This window comes from Miniopterus natalensis, chromosome 2, assembly GCF_054644295.1.
Source record: "Miniopterus natalensis isolate mMinNat1 chromosome 2, mMinNat1.hap1, whole genome shotgun sequence".
Lineage (NCBI taxonomy): Eukaryota > Metazoa > Chordata > Mammalia > Chiroptera > Miniopteridae > Miniopterus > Miniopterus natalensis.
Genome location: NC_142082.1, coordinates 2,826,120 through 2,852,296, shown reverse-complemented (window position 1 = coordinate 2,852,296; position 26,177 = coordinate 2,826,120). Strand labels below are relative to the sequence as shown.

Genomic DNA, 26,177 nt, shown 5'->3' with positions numbered 1-26,177 from the left:
GATGATGTGTGCTTTTTCTTTAAAGCCAAATTTATTGTTGTAGAAAAACACACACCCCAAAACCCCAATAAATATTATTATAGAAATCAAAGGAAAATGATTTTTGATACCCAATTCAGTGGTTAGGAAACTTTTTAAGTATGTTTGGAATAACTTGGAAATGTGTTTGTAGTATCTTTGACCATCTCATGCAGTTTCACAGGCTTTAAAATTTACGTAAATTATCCTTCTGCTCAGAACCCCTGTACCACCTTGACTCGGCGAATTCCTACTAATTTTTCCAAGACCCTACTCTTGTTTTTTCTTGTTTAACAAGTTCCTTGGCTTTTCCCAGTGGAAAATTAACTTTCCTCTGTATAACCACCCTGTGTTCCACACACCTCTGTTATCACCGTTTACCATCATATTCTTGTTGACAAATTTCCCAACAAGACTGCTAATTCCTCTTAGCCTGCTCCTTACGTCTCCTTACCTGTTCCTGACAGGGTGTCTGGCGTAGCCCCTGGCTCAGAGTGTGGGTATTACTATTACTTAAATGTATGAAGGAGGAAAACCTAAGTAAAGTAAAACATCTAATTTTAAAGAGAGTATGAAATGAGTAAAGGGAAAATGAAAAGTTTCAAAGATTATAAAAAGGGCAGGCTGGGTCTTTATGGCAATCTTCTTAGCTTTGTTGAAGAATAATCTTAAATGTTTAGCAAAACACTGAGGGTAAGTTCTATGAAAAAAAGATGAGCTTTTCATTTTTTATTTACTGTGAAGTAAGGCATTATATAAATTCAAGGTATTAATATTGGATTGTCATTCTTTACTGACAGTTTTATTAACCATTCCATAGCATAAAATAATTTCAGGGCTCACTCATGCCTTAAATTACTAGCTGCGTCAGCTCCCTTTAAATATTTTGATAAGTACACCACAGACCTCATGGAACATATTAAAGAAAAGTGATGTCACTAAAAAATAATGATGGTATTAAAGACACGCTAAATCATGCAAAATGGAAATTACATTCCCACCTGCGTTAACTGGAAATGGATACAATGGGACATGGTTTTCTAACTTTAACTGATTAAAATCAGAAACTATGGATAAATAGGTGTACGACAAACTGTTAGTCTAAAATATAAATCTAAGTTATTTTGATCTTTTCCCCTAAGTATTTTTTAAATGCTTTTGGCTACGAATTAACTGTTGATTATTGCGTGACCTAATGAGTGTTTAGAAAAAGCTGCTTCAATATTATTAATGATTATTATACTTATTACTATTTTTATTTTCTCGAACATTCAGTAATAAGCATTATTCTTTTTTAACCAAAAAAATATTTATCAAAATAAAGTCAATTTCTTATACATAATACTGAGCAGAGGAAAGAAAGCCATTTCCCCACTGTTTCGATGTTCCTGGATAAAGGTGCTCACCTGTCCTTGTTGTGGGAGGACAGTTGGCTCTCAAACAACATGGCCTTGAACCGAGCAGGTCCACTTATATGCGGATTTTTTTCATTAAATACTGTAAATGTATTCTGTCTTATGGTTTCCTTAATACCATTTTCTTGTCGCTAGCTTACCTTATTGTAAGAATACAGTATATAACACATATAACATACAAAAATGTGTTAATGGATTATGTTATTGATAAGGCATCTAGTCAACAGTAGGTAGCAGCAGTTAAGTTTTGGGGAGTCCAAGTTAGGCACGGATTTTCGACAGTGTGGCCGTGGTGACCCCCTGACCGTGCACCGTGTAAGGGTCGACTGTGTATAAATCCTGCTCCCAGAGCAGGTGACTCCTGGTCGAGCGTAATAGCACGCTGTAGCTGCATTGCCGGCCTGCTCCACCCACAGCCACTTATTTTGATTGCCAATAAAAATGGCTCTGATTTAGTGTCCCCCCTCTTCTCCTGAAGCTGAAGCAGAAACGAAGCTTCCCCAGAGGTGCGCACAGTGGCCTGGGCCCCACACGTGCCCACAGGCGGACTGCTTGCTGTGCTCACCTCGGGGCTAAGGCCACTTCCTGCCGGGCTTGCTGCTGGACACCCACTGATTCCCCGACCCCCGCTGCGGTGTCTTCCTTCTAATCGAGCTTCCAGGGCCTCCAGCATTGGACCCCGAGGCACCCTCTGCCTCTTCAGTACCCGGTCGGGACAGTGTCACCAGTTGCTGTCACCTGTCTTGCACCTGAACTGGAATGTGATCATATCTGGCCCCTGACTTTTGTGACCATGGGCTTCAGCCCCCATCAGAGACCCAGCTGAGGAGTAACCTGACTGTGAGGAGTCAGACTGACTTAGTGCTGAGGGTGGACAGCAAACACGCACACGAGAACAAAGACAACGGAGGCCTGACTGTCGCGAGCCGTGTCACAGGTGTGCCGGTGGAACCCCGTTCCTCGCCCCCGTTCTTGGCGGCGCATTTTGACTACGCTGAGCGGTATCCCCCTTTCACGGTAAAGCACCCTCTCTGCTCCCCTCAGTGTGACTGCAGGTGGCATTTGCAAATGTCTGCAACTGTGCACCCGACAGGACAGACCTCACTGCGGGGATGTGGTTACCATGGTGCCCAGGAGACAGCTTTCAGAGAGACATGTATCTCCTCCGCAAAACAGAAGTAAAAACTGAAAATAGACTGCCATGTTCTCTCTCCAGAAACGGAGGCCTGCAGGGCGTGTTAGTAAAAGGCAACGCGTACTTGTAGCTTTTAAAACATCCTTACTCCTTAGAATCGAATCTAATGAATCTTAGTGATGACTGTGGCCATCGCACGAGTCCCATTATTACTCCCACAGCTCTTTCTGATACGAGAGTCAATATCCTGGCAATCTAGCCGGAGTATTGCATGAAGCTGCTCATCTGGGACTCATGGCACTGTCACCACACTCCTCCTAGGTGTCTTCCCACGTGAATACTATTTTTAGCTCTATGAGCCATATGGGAGTCAAACTGCACAGAGAAATCACAGCACAGCGTCTGGAAGGTTTGAGCTGGATGAAAATTTTAGACAAAAATCTCGATTTACAGATGGAGGAAAGATAAGACAAAGCAGGCATCTGACTTGTCTGGTCAGGCAGGCGATGAGAAGGGGAGCGGCACTTGCTGTCAGATCTCCCGTCTCCTTGCGCTTGCATCGTGTAGGGCATCAGGGCGGGCGGGTCTGCCGCAGGGAGGCGCGGCTCCGAAAGACAGGCGGCCCTCCACCGGCGCGCCCACGGCCACGGCCACGGCCACAGCCATGGCCACGGCCACCGCCACAGCCAGAGCCCGGCTTCCGGGGCATCCATTCCCGGAGGGTTCTGGGGCCCTGGGAATGAGGTGAATCATCACCTACTGTTTCTCTACAGGTTTCTGAGCCTGGAAAAATTTGCTGTCTTATACATCATTCCACTAGGCCTGGATATTTCTGCATTTTTTTTTTTTTTTTTAGGCAAATGTAATGGTGTCTTTGGGGAGATAACATGCAGAGCCTTTACCAGTCCTCACTGCCTTGACTAACTTTTGAGACGTAGCACATGATTCGTTATAAAAAATGTGAAGTGTGGCAAATAGTTATCACGCGGGTCATTCCACGTGGCCATTATAAAACTGAGTTTGCGTCCTTTCATTTTAGGGGCTACCGGAGACTCCCTTTTGCCTCCAGTTGACTATTGATTATGCCATAATCACAACCACAAGCACTTCATCTCCTCCTTCAGCCTTCAACCCCTGGGCCAGGCACACGGGCGTGTGTTGGTGTGTTGCGGGGAGGGGAATTGTTGTTGCAATAAGTAAAACTACATATGGACTCAGGGATAACTTAAGCCAAATGAACCTGCAGTCTTGGTATCATGGGCTTGTGGACTTGCTGGCAGGCTGGAGAAACAGCCAAGAAACGGACAGGACCGAGGCAGCCAGGGCCCCGGGAGGCAGGGGCGATGGGCATGGTTACTGGCAGGAGCTTGTCAGGGCACAGCTGCTGGGGCGTGTGCCCCTCGCCCTTCCTCCAGGCCTGCGTCGAGGTCCAAGGCTCAGCTCAGCAGCACGGCTGCCTCTTGGCCCTACGCCAAGCAGGGCCTAGCCCCTCGGCTTTTGTGTTGGAGGCAGGCACCTAGATTTCAGGGGTCAGCACGCCCACAAACACAGGGCACAGGTGACACCTCGAAAGGACAGCAGAGTCCTGTAAGGTGCGGGAAAGGGCACACAGTGGAGAACACAATGCGCGGCGATCCCGCGTCCTCTCCTCCCAGCGCTCTGCAGGTGGCCACGCTCCCGGTTAGTTCTAAGGGTTATCGCCCCGAGGTGAGCCCTGTAATTTCCCCCTCTCCCGTTTCCCGCGTGTTGCAAAACAAAACAAGGATTCCTAAGTTCTAATTCCGTTTACCTTTTCTGGAAATTTCTCTCATCACGTATACTCTCTTGCCTTCAATTCCATTGTCCCCGTTTCTTTCCTCTTGACTTTTAAGATGTTCACTCTCTCGTTCCCCAGTTATTAAAAAGAAAGCTTGGCATTGATATCTCTCTTGCTCTGAAGCACCCCAGGGCCCCCCAGTTTCTCGGGGAGAGCCTCGCTTTGCCTCCCTCGCCCTCCACCCCCGTTCAGGCCCGGCAGACCTGTCCCGGTGCAAAGCCTCCCTCCATCGCCCCCCCCCCCCCCGGGGCCCCCGGAGCACCCTGACCACTTGTCTTTTCTTGGAAAACCTTCCTTCCCTTCTTTGGCTCAAGCCTTACGTTCTATTTTTAAAGTGCCTCTGACCCCTTGTTTTCTTCCTCCTGGAACATTTTGCTTCTCTGAGAACTCCGAGGTGGGGGCGTGTCAGCGACACACCTTGTCATCGCTCCCGCTTCCTTCTCCCAGGGTCCTCACGGGCCTGCGGCTCTGCAGGGACTGCGGTGCTCCTGCTGAACTTCATGACGCCTCTTTTACGAAAGATGTCTCTTTCTTCTTGTTTTTTTACTTTTTAGACCAGCTATTCATGCACTGTGCTCTAGTTTACCATACATTGTGATTTTCTGTAGTTTATGGGACTCTTTCATTACTTTTTGCTATATGACAGGTACTCAATAAGTAATCATTATATTAATGAAATAAGTTAACACAATGCAAAGTGGGCATCTTAATAAAACTGTATAGGAAACTAGAGTACAGTAGAAACAGATGTGCGATGATTAAGCCTGACTTGGGGCGCACTACATTTTATGAATGTCAGCACAGTTGTTTACTGAGCTTTCTGAATTACAGATATTGGGATCTGGTCCTGTACTGGGAATCTGTCATAGAAATCAGACTAAAAGATGATATCACATTTTATTATGCCTTTTAAAAATTAAGAATTCACTTTAGAACTGTGCAGGAAATAATGGGAGCCCATGACATTTTTAACAAAATTCGTATGCTTTTTTGGGGGGGAAGTGAAATTAGTTCATTGATAATTATTAGTCATCTATGAGAAAGCAGGGTTGATCCTTCACACACATGATTTACTACAATTAATTGCTTCATAATTCAGTCATGTTTTTATTAGAATATATTTTATTATTGTCGAAATTATAATAACATAACCGAGTAGCACATAAGGTAGTGATTATATCTATTTTACAGTAGAAATAGTCACTTGTTACAGCAGAAAGTGTGATTAAGTTCTTAATGGTAATTTAAACAATATTTCACACAAAATATTTTGGGTATCATTTTTTTTTTCCTTCACTAGGCAATTTTCTTGGCAGACTTATGGATAAATTTTCAGTAGACATAAAGTTACAAATGATGAAGTAATTAACTTAATAAAGGAATATTTTGATGTAACGTTTAAGGGGGAGTACTGGGTAAATGGCAGTTTTTGAGAAAAGACTTGCTGATGTTCACTCACTAAGCCGAGGGAGGCATACACATTTCCCTTCGTTACTCATGAAAATTGACATGTATACATATATTCAACCAGAACAGTTAAAACAGACACACACATGCACAGACCCAGAAAAATAAAACTTAAAAATATGCCTTAATATATTTTCCTTCTTCCACCAAGTACCTTAAATAAAATCAGCAGGTATCTACTTGTCCAGTAAACAAAGCCATTCCCGCCGAGCCCTTTCTGAGGGTTAATTAGCATCGTTTCTAAACCAGAGGCTCTAATGTAATCCATCCTAATAGGACTTGTTAGAGAGGACTCAGATGATCACATGCTGGCTCCACAGAAAGTGTAAATTTTAGAATCTTATTTTCGCAGGAAGGCTATACCATCTGTCTCCATGTTAATTTATTGCTTCAAATGCATTTTGTGCCTTTTGTTACATAAATTTTCACACTGTTTGCTTATTAACTCTTGCATTTCTAAAACAGAATCGAAGAACTTTTACTCTGCATATTCCAAATAGTGAAGCAACTATAAAGACAAGAACACTAATTAATATTATATAGTAGTACATGCGCTGATAGAATAAATTCATAATGCTGCTTCTATTTCTCAAAGAAAGTCAAGTAGATTGAGTTCAGTTGTGTTAATTTTAGAAATATTTTAGTCTCACTCTTTGCTCCAGTTTAATAGACTTTAATTGTGTGGCAGTTCATGATTTTAGGGGTAATTTAATGTGTCCTGGGCTGAAATCAAGCTGGCTGATGCTTCAGAGAGAAAGAAATCAAAGCATCTCTTGAAGCTGTTCGAGGAAGCGCCTGGACACAGAGAAGGGAGTGAGTCTACAGCGGAGCCGTGGGGTGGGCACAGAGTCGGGAGTGGGGGGGGGGGGACCCCACAGTGCGGAGGAGGGGCCAGAGACGCCGCAGGTGCAGGGAGCCGGAGACCACGGGCCCCACACCTGAAGCCCGGGCACACCTGAGGGGTTTTTCATAAAGTTCCTTTTAGGGTTGATTTAACACCTTAGTTTGCCTAATTAAAATATTCTAGGAGACAAAGAAAAAGCCGGTGGAGGGAAGTGAGTGAATATGTGAAACCTCTGAAGGTAGGAGGAGAGCAGAAAGACTCAAGGACGTCACGTTGCTAGTTCTAGTGTAAGAAATTCAGCAAAAACAACATATAAGCCGTGACTGTGATCGCAGTGGAGTGCCTTAGACACCTTCTGTGGATGCCTGTCAGGGACTAAACACGTGTTCGTGGAGATTTGGTAATGAAACGGTCTGCGGTCTCGGTGGAAATATCTGGAGGGAAAAAGAAAATAAAACATTTCATCTGTTTCTGCAGCAAAAATTGTGAGCAGATCACAGATACTCACAGACAAAATGGTTACGAGGGATTTCTTGGTCTGATATTGAAGAGGCGTCACAGCGCTGTAGTTGCACCGAGGCCCCGCGTGGGCAGCGGGTCTGTGCAGGAGAAGCCTGAGGACAGGACGCCCGGGGCAGGAGAGGGCGACTAAGCCGGGAACGGGGCGCCCACGGGCGCTCAGACCAGCTTCCACCAGCTCACCTCCCACCAGTACCTTGGTCTTTGAAAGCCTACATTTCTCATTTTGTTTTTTAATTTCTTTTTTTAAAATTCTCTTTAGTACCCTTGAGTTATGTTCTGGGGCGTAGTTAATTATTTGGACACAGTCTGATCCTTTTGGGGCTTCCTTACAGAGTTTGTTGTTTGGGACCAGGGCAGGGTTTTGTCTGAATTGTTTTCATTGCTGAGCAGTCTCGCCTGTGCCCAGAGCAATGGGATCGTCCCCTCCAGGGGCTGGGGACAGTCACCATTTCCAGTTACGCGTCAGGGGTGGGAGCCGCTCCTTCTAGCCCTCCCAGGTGGACCTTCCCTGATGTTGGGGTGTCCTTCACATGCGTTTGCTGATCAGCACCCGCCTGAACACCCAAGGATGACCCCTGTGGATCCCAGGCTTCCCTCTCTGTTCAGCTCCCTTCTCGCGGCCTCTCCGCCCGTCGACCTCCTGCGTCTGGATCCCTGTCCTCTGGGTCACCCTCTCAACCCAGGGAGCTCGGCAGGCCCTTCCTGGGTGTCCGCTCCCTGCACACCTGCCTGAGCTGTCTCTCGGGGTGCAAGCTGGCTGATTCGGGGCTCACCTCACTCGGCCCATCTTCCAGGGCTCTCAGTCTTTTGTTGCACGATGGCCTCTGTCTTGAAGGCCAGTGTTTCACACGCGTGTTGTGTTCGGTCTTTGGTTGTTGCAGGTGTGAGGTGAAATCCAACCCGAGTTCCTCAGCCTTGTCCACCTCCTGGGCATTCATGAGACTGACCGTTCCTCTCTGAAGCCCTGGGGCTTTAACCTGTCTGAGCTTTCACTGGTGTCAGAGAAAAGCAGTTCCTGTGAAACTTAGGCTCCGACTTTATTCATCTTCACGTTCAAGAGGCTTCATGGAATTTCGGGACGACACATGCTGTCTCTCTTCACACCTTCTTTCCTTTTCCTGTTTGCTTTTTTATTTTCTAAGAAACTGTTTCTCTCCCTGTCTCTATCCTGGAGATGTTTATCTTCTGCTAACACAAACATATTTCCTAAAGACGTGCTTCTTTTATTCAAATTACCTCCTCCGAACCTTGTTCAGCAACATTTTCAGTTGACCGGCTGCATCAGACACGTGCTTCCCCAGTGCCCTGGTTTTCTAACGTATTAGCTTGTTCAAGTCAACTGCCGCCTCAGTTAGCCTCAAGGGAACGTAGGCACCTGTGGTCTAAATTAAAGTGGGCCAGTTTTAAAACATATCGTATAAAGACCTTTTGATGGTGAGGGAGTTAAGAATGTTTAGGCTTATTGTCTGGATCTGCTAAGAAGGCTTAACGTTTTTATTTTTGGTAAGTGAGTGATACTAATATCCTAATATCTTCACACAAAAGTACTGCTGAGAAATAAAATCTCGGAGTCATGTGAGTTCTCCTATGTGTTGGGTATTGTCCTTTCCTAGTTTTTCCAAATTCTTTAGAATATATCCCCTTACATAAGAACATAGACTGACTCCGCTAATCTTACTCATGCTTTGTAAAGAGCAACCAAGGTTTCCTGATTCCCTTACGCCTGAGTCACTGTTCTGTAGTTTTGCAAAGTTAAGAAAACAAACCTAAAAAGAACCTGTTGGATTTCCTATTATTGTCTGATTTGCACCAAACTTTTATTTAATGCTTCCTTAATAATGCGTTAGGCCGCAACTCAAGTTTTTAGTTAAGATCAGGTTAAAAAAAAAAAAAAAAAAGGAGGGAGGGAGAAAGAAAAGCTTCTTTTGTTAATACTTTCTGATAAACTTAGCTCCAGGGTATTTTTATTAAATAATCCCTTTTTTGGATATTGTGCCATAAAAGCCTCATTTCAATAATATTCGAGGGTTGAGTTGAAGTAATCGCTGTAACTATGCATCAGTTATTAAAGTTAGAGGCAGTGAATTCATTTTAAAGTGTGGTAATAACTTTGAACCAAAGTGGAGAGTGGGTTAGCTCCATGGGGCCGCTTACTGATCAACACATCAAGAATTTAAAATAGTGTGTTATTGGATTCCATGTCTGTTGATGAAACAATGAGGTCAGCTCTGGGAAGGTCATTACTTCCCTGTATGTATTTACTCAGAAGTGAAGACCCGGGAGCCCACGCTCCTCTGCAGAAGGACATGTGTGTTTATTGTAAATCCACACTCTTTGCTGAGTGGCCCTTGAAGATACACAATCCTGTGTCTCATTTTCATAGACCCACCCCTAGGAAAGAGCATTTTAAAGATATACGTACCCATAGTTTCTGCTTAAGTAAACTAAGAAAATGTACTTACATGACTTCTGTTACAAAAAAAATTTGCCTCTTTATTTTTTGGTGTTGTTACTGAGTAGAAAGGAATAATCAAAGATACCGGCACTGTTAACAGTGCCAGTTGACTTGAGCAAAAGAGGGACTGAATTAAGCTGTGTAGAGCAAGGGCAAGCACAAATATCATATAATATATAATAAGACCCCTTCCTCTAGCCATTGTATCTGGAAAGTTGAAAGGCCTTAAGATAATCTTCCCCTATACCGAACCTGCTTTCATAAGAAAGAGCAATGTGTAGAGAAAATTCAAAAAATAAATTCAATAAAACATAAACTCAGTACCCTGAGCCCCAGAGATGCTTATGAAATCTTGACAGTGATAAGAAAATCAGATGTAAGTATTTAAAAGAAAAGGAAGAGGCATTTAATGAACCCTTAGTTAGCTTGAGATAACCTGTCTCTTGCGCAGGCTTCAAGACTTGACTGACCACTGTTTCATGATCTGATAGAAAGACAAGAAGAACAAACATGAAATAGGTTTATGTGTAAGAATGAACATCGGCAGTCTGCGTAGAGAAAATTGTCACTGAAACCCAAAATGGGCAAATCAAGACAAGACCAAAATCAGACAGACACTGAAAGACAGTTGACATGTTTGGTTTTCTATGTCTTTAACTACAGCAAAGACATCTGGGATCTGCAGCCAAGGAGCAGAGTGAGAGAGTCAGTGGACAGTTATTTGAGGCAGACATAAGAGTCTAAACTGGTCCCATAGGATTCTTACTAAAACAGGCCATAGATTTGTACATTGCTGGTGAGGGATGAGGGACTAGATCAGATAGATCTAGAGAGTGAGGATTCTCTCTACATGCACTTAGCAGGGCTCTTCCTCAGCCTGGGCTAAGCAGGTCAAGGACAGGCCCAAGGACGAAGCCTAGCTGAAGAGAGGGGCCTGTCTAGAATTTGACCAAGGTGAGAGTCTTTGTCAGTCATGAGCATATCCAGTCACCTTCTACAGATGAAACGGCATCTAAGCAACCGTCCCAAGGAGCACTGGCTACATAATTTGCAAAATGAAAATGTTGCGGTGTGGTCAGGGCTCTTAAGAACGAATGGCCTGGGCGGGGACTGGTGTTCGGGGATTGTGACTTGTGGGGTCCACCATGGAGCCACAGCAGATGCTGGAGGGACAGGTGCACGTGGCTGAAGATCCTCGCTCTGAGGCCAGCCTCACAGATGACGTTGAGAGGATAGTAGAAAATGAGATTAATGCAGAAACCTCATCAAACAGAAGGTGGATCTCCAGCCTTTGCCACCTCCGGCTCACCTGGGTCGGACAGTGGCACCATCTTATCACAGCACCTGCCCTGCTTCCAAGGAGAGGTTACCAAATCCCATGGACTTTCTAGCAGCATGTCTTCTTTTAAAAAGGCACGGTTTCAGGATTTAAACTGACTTACTGGGGACAATGGAAATATTGGGTTATCACTTTATATTTACTTACTAAGACATGGCTTTAATTGACATGATTTCCCCCCTTTTTGGAAGCATAGGAAACCTCAGGACAAACAGCTTGTTTCTGGAGCCGCAAAGAACATTTCCCTTCTTCTGATTAAATCATGACACTTATTTAATGAGTGTGTTCTGTGCAGTTATTTTCTCAGATTGTCTTTAACTTTGCTTTTTAAATGACCTTTGAAATAAACTGTTAAAACATCAAAAATAAAAATTAGCTTTAGCTCACTCCCATTTCTCCAGGACACACTAGGCCCGTCTGAATCTGTACTATACTTTTACAAGATGTTCCCACTGGGAGAAACTGGTTAAAGGACACACAAGAACTTCCTGTATTATTTCTTACAACTAAATGTGAATCTACAATTATCTCAAAATAAAAAGTTTAAATTAGAAGGAAAGAATTTCTCAGTAGCTGCAGCAGAGCATTAAACCAATGGTGGGCTCCTCTGAGCACGAGGTCCCATGTGACTCCACTGGTTGTCCACCCATGAAGCTGACCTGGGGCCCAACTTCTTGAGAATGGGGTCTGTGGCTCACCTATCTGGCCAATCCCTGAATTTAAAGATGTGTGTTTAAACAGGCTCAGGGTTAAGTCATGTATAGCAGGGTTATATGACCATGTCACCCAGCATTCCAGTTAGTAGGATTACAAATGAGATGACCCGATCCAGTGGGCTTTCCCGCTCACCCCCCTGGGCTCCAGAGAGGGCCCCCCCAGGTGGGATCCAGATCCAGGTGTAGCTTCAGCACTTTTGTGGCAGAAAAAAATGCAGACTAGGAAAGAAGAGACAGTTATGTTGGAAAAACATAAGTTGTTGTTTCTTAATTCTTCTCTGCTTTCAGATGAAATCATTTTTATATTCTGTATTTTATAGCATGGTTTTCATCTGGGAAATTCTTCATGCCATCTTGGGCACACAAATAATTTTTCTAGTATCCATGGGTGTAGCGAGATTGATTTGTTTATGTTATAGTTACAGCTTGAAAGACTTCCTAAATGTTAGAGGTACATTTATAATATATGTCATATATATTTGCAGTCAGTATAAATAGGCACATAGTTAATAATTTTGACAAATTGCAAATCAAAGACAGTTTGCATTGTTTTTAAATAACATTTTTATTATAATTAAGTTAGGGGAGATTGAGGACTAAGAAAGTTCTTTTTTCTGTAAAAGTAATAATTCACATTAAAGTATAATTAAATTAAACTATGATGGGGGTGGTTTTTTTAAAAATATATATTGATTTCAGAGAGAGAAAAGGAGAGAGAAAGAATGAGAGAAACATCAACGATGAGAAGGTCATTGATCGGCTGCCTCCTGCATGCCCCAGACTGGGGATGGAGCCTGCAACCCGGGCCTGTGCCTTGACTGGGAATCGAACCCTGATCACCTGGATCCTAGGTCGACGCTCAACCCCTGAGCCACGCCCGGCAGGGTGGCAGTTCTTAATATTTTACATTAAGTGTGGGATGTAGCATCACAGAGCAGAAAAGAGCTGGGCATGGAACTCTTAAGAGCTATGCTTATTTATCCCGTTTTATTGAGATGCAATTGACATACGTCACAGTGTAAAGTTAAGGCGCACAGCGTGGTCTGATTTACACATGTTGTGAGGTGATGGCCACCGTAGGTTCAGCTACATCTGCCTTCCCACGCAGATACGTTTATTCTTTCATGGCCACGCAGCGTGGGATGTTGGTGAGCGGCAAAGGCCTCACGATGAAAGACAGGTTGGAAACAGCCTCTGCCCTCCCACCTCGCTCTGGGCTTCTGTGAAGACCAAGCTCAATCACATAAATGCCTTTCAGATCTATAGTGTAATACATACAAATTTAAATCGCGTTTAGAATGTAAATTATCTTATAGAATTTAATGCTAAATTTGCCTTTGGAGAATCTCTTAAATTTAGGAAACTTTGGAAACATTACCCCTAGAAGATCTCTGTGCGAAATATTGCTATTACCTTCGAGAAACAAAGCTATTTTTTCAAGTGTTTTTATATACGCAAAAGCAAAAATAGCTAAATTTTAATATCCAGATGAACTGAGCATGGATGACTATGTATAGCTCGTATTATCATATTTTTAAATAAAAAGTTATTTGGGCTCCATGTGTATTCATGAGCAAGCACTCTTTATGTTATCTTAAAGCAAGACTACTAACCGGGTAATATATAAAATGATGAATTACAAATACGGAAACTAGAAACCTCGTATTTTGTACGCAATGGGAATTTATGTCGTGCGTTTTAGTTCTGCCTTTTCCAGAATCCATGGAAAACCTGCTAATCTGCATATGAGTATTGAAAACATCAGCTTTTTATCTCTGTTTTTAAGAAGGGCTGGCATGCTTTCGTATGCACATGCATAGTTATAACTGAGCATGCACATGAAAGATTATTCCTGCTCTTAACAATGTTTTGGTGGCTGATTGTGTCAGCGATGCCGCATTGCGGAGGTGTGCTGGCCCTTTAATGCTCTGTTTCTGTTGTCATGGAAATAAGATTTTCAAGTAGCTTTATCTGCTCTGCTGTGCTTTTTATAGATTCCCTATCAGTTTAAGTTGTTTTTGGATAAGCATCCTTATTTTTCAAATAAATCTCCAATCTTTACTGTTTTTCCCTGTTTTTATCAATTCGATTTCTTAAGAACCTGGGAGGGGGGAGAGTCTGATTTCCCAGGAGCTACCTTATCTACAGACCCTCAGCCCCGGCCCTAAGGAGTAGGATTTCTTCTAAAAGGGCGGTAACATAAAACACGAAGGCAGGGTTCGAGTCCAGGTTCGAGCTTTTAAAATGCCTGTCATGCTCATTTATTATTGGTTGTGTAAGTACAGTTTATAGAGGGAAAGTTTGGAAACGAGAACAGAACCACGTAACTACTTGTGTTGCTCAGCCTGTCCCTGCCCTTGGCCCGCGCGTTCCTTCGCGATTCCGCTGCCGCTCGCCCCTGGAATTTGTTACCAGAGAGCGGTCTGGGGGGTTTGAACATAGATCCTGCCACTAACTAGCTTGGCAGATTATTTCAACGATCTCTTTCTCGGTTTCTTTATCTGTAAAATGGGTTTGATAACAGGGTTATTGTGACAATTAAATGTTTTGATATGGAGAGTGACAGTAACTTGAGCCAAACACGTGGGCCGCTAATATTGCTTCTGCCATTGTTGCGGTCACGGTCCTCCGCTGGTCCCCCACTCATTCTTCAAGCACAGCTGGCTCTGGCCTCCTTCGGACTTTGGCCTCTGGGTTAACCCTGAAGTCATCAGTGACACCCTGTTTTCTCTCTCACAATCACCCGATACTCTACTTCCTTGACACCTATAAAGCCTGGAAATTACGTTTGTTATATTAATAGTTTATTCTCTACCCTTCCCCATGTGAAAGGACTCAATACCTATTTATTAAAGTATCAAAAAATGAAGAAAATTCCATTTAAACTGGCCAGGTATGTCCCCATTTCCTAAATCACTAAGAGGCTATTTTAAAGGTAGAAACAATTCCTGAATTCCTAAAGGACGCGTTTTCCTGTGTTCTGGAAACTTATCATGGGTTGGGTTTATTGTTACTTATGGGAAGAATCTCCTTTGTTCTCTAGAGTTGTAGCTGCAGCTGCTTTCTAGCACCTGCCGCCAGGTCTAAGGACATGCTCCCCCGCTATACTGGAGGTGACCGTGTGGTCCGCTCGGTGACCTGGCCCCAAGGAAGCCACTACTCTCCGTGTGTGAGGAAGTTCACTGAGGTGGCTCTCATGTTACCACGGTCTACATGGCTCTCCCTTGTCAGGAATTGCAGTCTCAGTGCCATTCTCAAGATGGGTGATGGTAGAGCGTTAGAGGTTGGGGTCCTCTCTGACTCATTCAGATGACGGTGAGTGCCCTTTGTGGGCCACGAGACACGAAGACACTCTTTGGAGTTGGAATAAACAAACAGGCTAAGTAGGGACCCATGATGGTCAACAGCTTCGTGCTCTTCAGTGTGTTGCTAAAAAACGGGGGGGTCCAGCCTGCTCTGTTCCTACCGTGAAGACGCTGAGAGGCACCGACCATTTGGGTGCAGTGCCTGGTTCTGTTCAAATTGTTTTCCTTTTTATTTGTTTGTTAATCACCATATTTGTTTTTAAGTTTTTGAGTTGCAAGATTTCCTGTGCGTCCTGGACCCAAGTTCATATGGAATAATGAAAGCATCACCCTCAGTCAGTGACTTGCCTTTTCCAGTGCCTTTCAGAAGGAAACGTGTTTACTCTTGATGAAGCCGAAGTGGTTTTCTTCCAGTTTATCAGGTGCTTGGTTTTGCTTAGTTTTCATGCAAAGCTTCTTTATTTTAACTCAGTAGAGTAACCTGGATCGTAGGTTGATGCTCAGCCGCTGAAGCACGCCGGCTGGGTGAACATCTTTCTTTTTTATTGCCTCTGGGACATTAGTCAGAGTTAGAAATGTTCCCTTACTCCGACTACAAAGGAAGCCATCTGTTTTCTTCTAACACTTCTTTGATTTTATTTGTTTTCTTCTGATTTGTTTGGAGTTTATTCTAGTGTATGATATAAGGCGTGGATGGAACTCAAAATGACTGTCTTGCACCAATACCATCCACTTAATACTTAAAAGTCCAGCCTTTTAAGGAGCCTATTAACCTTTACTTTGTCTTCAATTACCTTAAGTGAAATGCACTAGCAATATCAAGATAAAAGAACAGGGGAAAATGGTGCCTCAAGTAGCTATTTATTTTTATTTACTTCTAAAGACAGACCTAGTATCATATATAGATCACAACCCCCTTTTAGAAGCACCGTATCCTTTACTCATGTAAAGCTTAGCTAATGGCCAGCAGGTGTAAGGCACTAACCGTAGATTGGGTCTGAGTGGCCGGGTCCCCTTCTATCTGTTCGTAGCCGGCCCGGCTTCCTCAGAGTAGGTGCTGATCCTCTGCAGGGAACTGGCATTTAGTGCAATAGACAGAGAATAAAGCTGCAGCTTCCTTCCTTAAGGCCATGGCATTTCATGGGAGCAGGTGTGATTTTATTTCTATTTTAACTTTTCCTGAGAAAGTGGAAATATGAGTTCTCATTTCCAGAGATAAAGAACATTATGAGGAGAGTAGATTATTTGGGGGGGGGGGGGTTAGGTGCAGGGAGAGCAGACCCCGTGAGCTTTGGAAGCCAGAGTCTGAGATGCCTGTGGAATGCCCAGGGGTCTCTCTGGGAGACAGTGGGGCCCCTGAGTCGCCTTCGAGCGGGTTATTTCCTCAAATGCCAGGGGAGACGCGTTTCACAAGTCACAGCAGCCTTTGGGCTGGGTTAGGAATTAATGTTTATCTGCCATTCATGGCTCATTTGAAGTTCAGTCTTACAGTCTGAAGCTTGAGTGATAATACGATGCTAATTCTGTTTTTTTGTGCAAGAAATGGGTTCATTTCAAATCGAATGGTAAATTCTCATGCACAGACTAAGGAATGCTTTGTTTCTCTCTCTCAAACCCTTATCCTGGAAAACATAAGTGCAACCGATGATTTTATCAGGATGGGTCGTTCCTGGAGGAGTGAGTGTGTGAGCGTGTGTGTGGTTTAACCAACACCCAGTGAATGGCTCTTTTTCTCTAGTTGCTATGCTGGGTGCTTTGTGGAATCAAAGAATACAGGAATCTGGCTTCCCGTCTCCAAGGGCGACTCATCCTCTATTTAAGAGCAGGTTTTATTTGCAGAATCTGTCCCATCCCCATGCGGTGGTCACAGGTTGAATGGCCTCCCTTTGATTTTACATGATTTCATATCCAGCCAAGTAGAGAATGCACAGCAGAGCCACCAAGACAGACACGAGCACCAATGACTGTGTAGGAAATGCTATGGGAAATGCCAGGTACTGTCTGTGACAGAGGAGAGGGGTCCTCGATTCCCACCCCAACAAGCTCCTCCTGCCCCTTCTCACCCGACCGCAGCTTCCTCTAGTCCTGGCTAAACGCTCCTGTGTCTTTTCAACTCCCCTTCCCCATACACCGCACCACAAGCTCCTAGAAATTCCGTTTCTTCTACCTTCCAGATATGTCCAGAATCTGACCATTTCCCTGTAACCCCATGGGCACTCCCTTGGTCCGATCCGTCACCCTCTCTCACTCCTGGCCACCTCCCTCAGTGGTCCTCCACGAGGTCACCCCGTGGGACTATGCTGGCAGATGGTTCCTGGAGAAGGGCTGAGCATCCTGCACCATTTCTCACTTTTTAAAGATTTTGTAACCACCCAAGAAAACAAACAAGCCAAAAATGAAACAAACTAAAACAACAACAACAGCAACAGTTGAATGATTCTCAGGGACAGTGGAGTGTTTGTCCCTCAGCTGAAGCATATAGTCTCCTCTGGGTGGAAGCCGGACAGGAGGCTTGGGGACAGTCTATCACCCATGTCGCTCTGCTCTGTGATAGCCAGGCTATCAGTTTCAGATTAGAGGCCTGACAAATAAATACACTGGGTTGAGTAGTCCACACCCACCCTGGCCGCTCTGGGAGCCCGCTTCCCTCTGCGGTGGCTGTGGGCGTCAGGCTCTCGGTCACCTGGCATGGTGCGTAGGGAAGGGCCACAGCACCCAGCAGAATATGCCAGCTCAGAGAGTGGGCGTAGCAGCGTTTCTCTGGGGGGACCTAGGAGGCTTCTAGCCCTGTTTCCTCATTTCTAATTCGGGAAAGGCAGCCTGCAGCTTCCTGGCCCCAGCGAGGACTCAGGAAGGATGATTTTCTCTGCTCTCTCCTGGCAACCGCTGGCTGGTTCTATGTGCTGACCAGGAGTTGCTGATCCAAGGTGCCCACTAGGGACCAAAAATAACTTGTGGCTGTTGGTTGGGGAGAAGGGTTCAGATGGTCACGATGAATCACAGTTTCTGCGCTCAGGGTGCTGCTTAAATTCTGCCCCCTAATTTCCTTATTTGTTAAACGGGGAAATAATACACCTTAATTGCTCTACTGAGAACAGTGTGAGGCTGAATTAGACTTAACTAAAAATATTTATTTGCATCTCTGTGCCTCGCCTTACTCCAAAAAAGATGTGTGTTGGCCAAGAACGAAGCATGAAGGGTTGCGGATGGCGTTGTGAGCGGATTGAGGATGTGGTAAAGACGCAGAGACAGGGCGCCGCGGACAAGCCAGCGTCCTGTGGAGCCCCGAGGTCTCCCCGCTGCACATCTCCAGAGAGCTAAACGGAGCTGGGGGGGGAGAGACGCCTCGAATCTGAGAAACGCCGGAGAAACGAGCCACGTGCTGCCCGGCCTTTCATCAAGCGTGTCTGGTTTGGGTTTGGGCCACCACGTGCTGGACGATGGCACTTGGCCTGGGCACAGCCCGGCCTTGCTCCCTTCTGTGCTGGATGGACTGTTCACTTGGCCTGTGTGGCGCCGAGACCCCCACTGTCCCCTCACACTGTGCTAGGCTTTTCCAGTCCACTGCACGTCTCCTCTTCTGTGACCTTCTCCCAAAGGTGCCCATCTACTCTGCTGGCTCTGTCTCTGACGGTTCCTTTCTGAATCCAGCCCCAGGGGCCCTTAATGACGATCCGACGTCCTGCAGCGAATGTGTTACGTGTCCTGCTGGATTAGGTTTGAGGTGGAACCTGTTTCTTAGTCATGTTTTTAATGCTTTGCAGCCCCCAGCAGAGTGCCCTCCCTGGGTGCGCTCCTGATGCTATGGAGAAATTGAACTTGTCAGCGTCACCACGGTTCCCAATGGTCCGCACCTGCTCTCCCGCCCCGCAGAGGTCGGGGGGTTGCTGGGGAGTCGTGGCCTCAGGGGCTGACACACCGTCTTGCTCACTTTCTGTCATTTTTGCCACCGACCCTCCGCCTTTCTCACTGGCTCACATTCTTACTCAGCTTGCCTCCTCTCTCTAATTCCCCCCAGGAGCCTTTGTCCCTTCTTAGTGTTCTTGGGAGATTCTCGCTGATGGTAGTTCGCCTGGCCATGGAACCCTTACCCGGGAGGATGGTCGCCGGCGCCTGCCCAGCGCCTCCTGTCTTCTGGGAGCAGAGCCTTTTCCGGTTGGGGGAATACTTCCCCCGATCAGATCAGTTCTCCCGCAGTCAGAGGAGCCCTTCCTTGTGGAGACGCACTGAGTGCGAACACTGAGGCCAGGCGCTGTGGTCAGCGTGAGCCCCGCTGGCAGAAGGCCCCGAATGGAGGTGATGGTGGCACGGGCGGGGGGAGGGGCCGGGTTCTCTTCTCGCCCTGGGGTGCGGGCAGGCACTGTGGTGAGCCACCCTCCCTGTGGAGACCCGGCCACTTGGTGGGTGTGCGCGGAGGCTCCCCTTTGGGTCCAGCTTGGTGGAGTCGGCTTTCCATCTCTCGCACCCAAAGAACCTTGAGTGATACGCCAGGGGGGACAGAGGGGCATCTGTAACACTTTCAACAATAAAGATAAATTTTTAAAAGTAATAATACGCGAGGTAAACAAAATAGTTCCGCGTGGATAAATACAAAAGCTGGTCTCGTCTTTGGAGATTAGAAAATGGAGATCAAGATAAAATCATGTAGTTTCTGTCACATACGCTAAAATTTTGTAAGAAAATAGGGTAATACCCAAGTTAATGTTTCCTTCCCGATGTTCCAGCTGTTACTGGTTCTTCTGCCAGGGCCTAAGCCGGCCACGTTCTTGGAAGGCCCTGGGCTTTGTTAATTTCTGTGTTCGTACCTCGCACAGTGTCTGATACATGAGAAGAGCTATGCTAATAATGTTGAGATGAAATAATACATTAATAATATTAATGACATTAATCATAATGATATTATATATAATTATAATAATATGTTGTCCTGACACAAAATCTTTGGAATAGCCAGGATAACTTTTAGAAATTTGTTGCATTATTTACTACACCATTTTATTTTATACTCCTTGTGTTTATAAAGAAAAAAAATGACATTAAGTTTCCCTTTTACTGTCGTAATTTATTTAAATGGGGAAAACACTACTTATTTATTTGGGGTTAAGGTTTAATTCTTAAATACTTGGGAGCGGTCAAGATTAAAAATATTTCTAGAGTCAGCTGGCCAAAGAATATTTTTGTTTATTTATTTGCTTGTTACTAAATGAGTTGCTGAGTTCTTTGAGAAAAAGGTTAGAAAGCCAGAGTTTTAAGAAACAAATGGAGATGGCTTAACAATAAGGACCAAGGGAGCACCGACGTGGGCCAGCCTGTGTGGTATCAGTGAGCTACTTTCAGAGTTGAGGAGTTGCCTAGAATTGAGATGGTAAATTGAGCCTTAAATCTAGAAGTCAAAAGTTCCATTCATGCCTTTTGAGAGCAGTATTAGGAAAAGAAAGTGAATGGGAATAAAATTTCAGGGGGACCTTCTAGGTGTGGAGAGGGGTGGAAGATGCCTGTCAATTAATCTAATGAATACTTTGCCCAACAGAGAAAGGAGTTATGTTCCTGACATAGAGCCCGTTGGTGGAGGATTTTCAATTTCATGTTGAGGAGTTTGTGTTTGATTCACTGGGGCATCGGTCTGTTCAAAATAAATTACTCTGTACAGTCAGTCATAAAGTAATTTAGACTCTGGGATGGAAGCTGCGAGCTTGGAGCTTTTCTTTTTAAGAATGTGCCTGAGGAAGTAATGTTACAGTAAACAGAGCAGCACTCACAGGCATCTCCAGGTTTGACTAATAATTTATTCTTGTTCTTTCTGGGTGTCGTCAGGTTTAAGTATGTAATCTATTAAATTCAGATATCATTTTGTTTCTATCCAGTGAGTACAATTTATCCAGAGTGTAGCTCTATGGGGAGTCACAGTGATTAAATAAAGGGCATTTCTTTCAACCACTCTGTGTGTTTTGATAAATCTCCAGCCTTAATTACCAGTTGACAATTAAAGGGCAAATAGAAATAGATGCTATATTATTTCCAAAAAGAAGGAATTCTTATATAAGTTTTTTAAAGAATACATAAATAAGCCTGGCTGGTGTGGCTCAGCGGTTGAGCATCAACCTAGGATCCAGGCGATCGGGGTTCGATTCCTGGTCAGGGCACAGGCCCGGGTTGTGGGCTCGATCCCCAGTTGGGGGCGTGCAGGAGGCAGCCGGTCAATGACTCTCTCATTATTGATGTTTCTCTCTCTCTCCCTCTCCCTTCTTCTCTCTGACATCAATAAAGATATATTTGGGAAAAAATAATACATAAATAAGATAAGTGAAACTTCCTTTTCCAATTCAGAGGATGAATAGAAATCCCCAAACTCAATATAAAGGTGTTCAGCCCACTTTTTTCTTAGTGCTATTAGCCCAGGATATATATAGGGTGACAGACAGAAATAAGTCAGGAAACATACATCAACAAATAAATGGAGAAATAAATCGGAAATGATGGAGACTGCATATGAAGGTGAACACATTCCGTAGGGGGAGTGAGTGGGCACAGACGGGATGCGCAGGTATAGCAAGGCCTCTGTCCCGCGTGTGCCTGGTTCCTTCCAAAGAGACGAAGGCGTGGACTCTGCGGACAGACCGGCTGCAGTCCATGGTCCACCGTGTGGGGGCAGATGCAGGGGGGCGCACCCCCCACATCAAGAGGGCCAGGAGCCCAGCACGGGAAAGTGGGAAGTCCTTTGTGCGGGAGCTTAGGCATCTCGAATCTTCCCTCCGTTCCAGGGGCCACGCCTACTCTGGCCAGTGACCTGCTCCCAGGTGTGACAGGCAGGCAGGTACCTTCCCTGTTTCCCCCGGGCCGTGCTGGGCACGCATCTCAGCTGCTGCTCCCGCAAAGCTGCACCAACGGCCTGTAGAACCCGGCCTTCCCCTTGTCCTTTCCAGGCGCTCGTCACCGGGCCCCTTACAGCGGCACCACTGTGTGACCAGAAGAACCTGCAGCTGCCCTGAGACGGTCTCTGGAAACGTCCGAGGGGACTTGCATGTATTTTCCCGCCTGTGAAAGGACTTGAGCCCCGTCGGGTGTGGCTCAGCGGTTGAGCGCTGACCTAGGATCCAGGCGATCGGGGTTTGATTCCCGGTCAGGGCACAGGCCCGGGTTGCGGGTTCGATCAATGACTCTCTCATCATTGATGTTTCTCTCTCTCTCTCCCTCTCCTTTCCTCTCTCTGAAATCAATAAAGATATATTAAAAAAAAAGGACTTGCAATGGAACGTATTAGCATAAAGACCATCGTGCTCAATACGAAGCTGAGAAGACGACTCTTATTTTTCCCTGTCATGTCTCTGTGCACCGTGCTGTGTAATCAGCCCTTTCAGAGAATTTTTCCTATCATCTGTGTCTGCGTGAACATTCAAAGCAAGGCTTGAATCAGTATTTAAAAGCTCAGACCATCTGACAAGCTGTAGCTCTGCCTGACATGTGGTTCCTCCTCCCTCCCTCCCCCCTCCCTCCCTCCCTCCCCCTCCCTGCCTCTCTGTCTGTCTTTCTCTCTCTCTCCCTCTTTCTGTTCTTATTTATTTATTTTTATAGGCTTGTTATTTGCAATATCCAACGTGGTATGTAAGGTCAGGCTTACCTGAGATTTCTAAATTGTGAAACTTTAGTTTAAATGAATGGGGGGGGGGGGGCGGAATTCATCCTTCAACTGAGGTATAAGCTGTGTCCATTGTCATTAAAGCAGCACTAAGGCTTTGTTCAGAGAGGAAGACATGCTAACATGACCCGCCTTGTGGCTGTGTTAAGCACTGACTGACTCATTCTTCTATGGGGGTGAGTGTAGAACTAGAAAGACCAAAATTCAGATCCCAGTTCCTTCATTCACCAGCTGTGCCACCTCTGGAAAGTTGCTCAGCCTTTGAAAGCCAGATTAACCCGTGTCTCCTAGAAAGGCAAGGAAACCTTCCCAACTACCAGCACCGAAGGGCAGGCCAGCTCTCCTGCTGCATGTGGCACCTGGGCTTGAGTTTCCTCATTACTTGTCACACGTCACGCAGGATTGAGATGTTTGACCCGTCTTGTGCTATTGCGCTGTAAACATCATGTGACAGGGAGTTATCTCTTTTGCCTACAGCAGGTTCCTATACATGTAAAAATGCTGAATAAATACTTGTACAATAAAAAATGAAAGAAAGTAAGGGTAGTGACACTTAACTTCAGCAAGACTTGTGAAGACCGTGGTCGTTCTGTGAGTCGACTGCATTAGACGACTGTGCAACTCCAAAGGATGTTATGCTACTTTTATAATTTAAAAAATTCAGGTGTTTGTGATGATTTTAAGTCTCTTTGAGAAGTCAATTTATGGAAGTCAATTTCTGACCTAGACTTTACACCAGCAGCAAAAAAAGGTTCTTTTTTGGTCAGAACTTAGGAAGAAACCAACTAAGACACTTTATTTTTGAGCTAGTGTTGGATCTGTGTCTGAAACATTTGAGGAAAGCTCAGTTTTTGCACATTGCTCGTGTCTGCCTGTCCCGTGTGCTGCATACTTGGTTCATGTAATCGGGTTTCCACGTGTCCTTTGCTCGAGGTCTGACCCAGGGGCCTAGACCACGGGTCTGCGGATTGTTTTCCCATGTCTCACAGTTGATGCTACCCCTGAGGTCATCAACTTGTTAGTTAATCTGTGACTCTGTTTCCTTGTCTGTATTTTGAGCCTTGTATCACAAAGATGACTATTTATTAGAGGAATATGTAGATATTTTCTTGGTTTATATAATAAAATGTTTTTAAAGATAAGATGAAGTGTTAAGGAAAGAGCCAGCTCCAAATGAGGGTGAATTAGGAGAAATGAGAGGGACTTACAATGAGTTTAGGGTTACGGAGTATTGTCTTCTAGCTAACACAGGAAAATAGGGATATAAGTTATAAACATTTCTTAGACATCCGAAAGGGAAATTGTGATTAACATGTATTATCATATCTGTAAGCTAGCCATTGAACTCATATTTTTATTTTTTTATTTTTATTTTTTAAAAATATATCTTTATTGATTTCAGAGACAGGAAAGGAGAGGGAGAGAGAGAGATAGAAACATCAATGATGAGAGAGTCATTGATCAGCTGCAGCCCGCAACCCAGGCATGTGCCCTGACCGGGAATCGAACCCTGATCACCTGGATCCTAGGTCGAAACTTAACCGCTGAGCCACGCCCGGCCGGGCAGAACTCATATTTTTAAATAAACGACTAAAAAGAGAGAGAGGGAAATACAATGTGATAGAATGAAAAGAATACTGGATGAGGCATCTTCTCACCTCATCTTATAGGTCTTCAAGGAGACCCACAAAGAGAGTGTTGTCGTTCTCAAGGCTCACGTAGAATATTTTAGAATTCATACTGCTAGTCTACAACAAGGTCAACAGTTTCTCTTTTCTCATTTCTCACTAGTTTACAGACACAGGTTGTTCAAAATATTTTTAGTTCAAATGAGATCAAGACTTTAAAAAACAATTCTAAACACAACAATCAGCCACAGCAACTCAGCTGTGCTCAAATGGGGAGAGGACATGGGCAATTCGTCTTCATGGAGACAGAGTTTCCCCCTGGGGAGATGAGAAGCTCTGGAGATGATGGTGGCGATGGCTGCAGAACAGTGTGAAAGTTCTGCCACATGACCGGACTCTTAGCCAGGATGTCAAGGGTACTTTCTGTGTCCTATGTATTTGACCACAATGGAAGAATTCACCTCCGTTCTGACAGGTGGCTGCCGTAGGAAGCCTCGTGCATGTTTCTCTGCACGAGTCCATATGGCTAGGATTTGAGGTGGCTCTTGTATATTTAAAAAATCTGTATATATTGCTGTTGTCTTCTGTTGGTAACAATTTATTGTGGAAAAGTCTTTTATTTATTTATTTATTTATTTTTATTGTTCAAAGTATTACAGACGTTCCCATTTTTCCCCATTGATCCCTTCCCCCACTGCACCTGCTCCCCACCCCAGGCCTTCACCACACTATTGTCTGTGTCCATGGGTTATGCATTTATGCATATAGATTCTTTGGTTAATCTTTCCCCACCTTCCCTCTGAGATTTGTCAGTCTGATCCATGCTTCCATGTCACTGAATCTGTTTTATTCATCAGTTTATTATGTTCTTTAGATTCCACATATAAGTGAGAGACACATGAGAAAATGCTCAATGTCGCTAATCATCAGGGATGCAAATTAAAACCACAATGAGGTGTCACCTCACACCTGTCAGAATGGCTCCATCAACAAATCAACGAACTACAAGTGCTGGCGAGGGTGTGGGGAAAGGGGAGCCCTGGTGCACTGCTGGGGGGAATGCAGACAGGGGCAACTACCATGGAAAACAGTATGGAGGCTCCTCAAAAAATTAAAAATGGAGCTGCCTTTTGACCCAGCGATCCCACTTCTAGGAATATATCCTAAGAAACCCGAAACACTAATCAGAAAGAATCTATATACCCCTATGTTCACAGCAGCACAATTCACAATAGCCAAGATCTGGAAACAGCCCCAGCACCCATCAGCAGATGAGTGGATAAAAAGCGGTGGGACATTCACACCATGGAATACTATGCAGCTGTAAAGAAGAGGGATCTCGTACCCTTCGGGACAGTGCGGAGAGTATTATGCTAAGCAAAATAAGCCAGTCAGAGAAAGGCAAATATCACATGATCTCACTTATATGTGGAATCTAAAGAAAAAGTCTGTTTTAGACAGTGGATCCCTATTGGAATTGACTGCTCGGCTGCAGTTTCCAGAATAAGGAGTCTTGGCAGCTTTTCCATTCGTCCTGCCCAGTGAGCATCTTTTTCCTTCCCTTTCACTCTCCTTCACTCTCCCCTTCATGTGCGTGGGGAAGAGAAGGCTGTGGCCTGGGGCTGGTTGTTGAGGATGCTGAAGACACTCTTGGGGAACAGAGCGACAGGCAAGGGCTGCCACATCCAGAGCTTCAGATGAGGCATCGCTGACGCGGGTTCTCAGACTTGCTTGGTCCTTCACGGGCCCTGGCCCTGGCTTTCCCCAAGTCTCAGTTTTTTCCAACATAAAATGGGGGAAATAGCATTTTCCCTGTTTTGTTTACAAATGGGTTAATGCATGTAAATATGTTCTGTAGATTGTAAAGTGCTCTAAGAATTT

At 44.8% G+C, this 26,177-nt stretch overlaps 1 protein-coding gene and 1 pseudogene across 2 annotated transcripts in view; both read left to right on the top strand.

Annotated features, from left to right (window-relative positions):
• The window catches only part of GPM6A (glycoprotein M6A), a 161,139-nt gene that overhangs the window by 51,104 nt on the left and 83,858 nt on the right, over positions 1-26,177 (top strand). Inside the window, exon 1 of one of the 2 annotated variants that reach the window (XM_016219171.2) lies at positions 15,406-15,454. The exons of the other annotated variant lie outside the window; for it this stretch is intronic. Coding sequence (XP_016074657.1) covers positions 15,421-15,454 — 34 coding nt within the window. The 5' untranslated portion in view covers positions 15,406-15,420. Of the gene's footprint in view, positions 1-15,405; positions 15,455-26,177 lie in introns of those variants that run through there. 2 annotated transcript variants of the gene reach the window in all.
• Positions 10,818-11,109, top strand: LOC148093624 (protein dpy-30 homolog pseudogene; annotated as a pseudogene).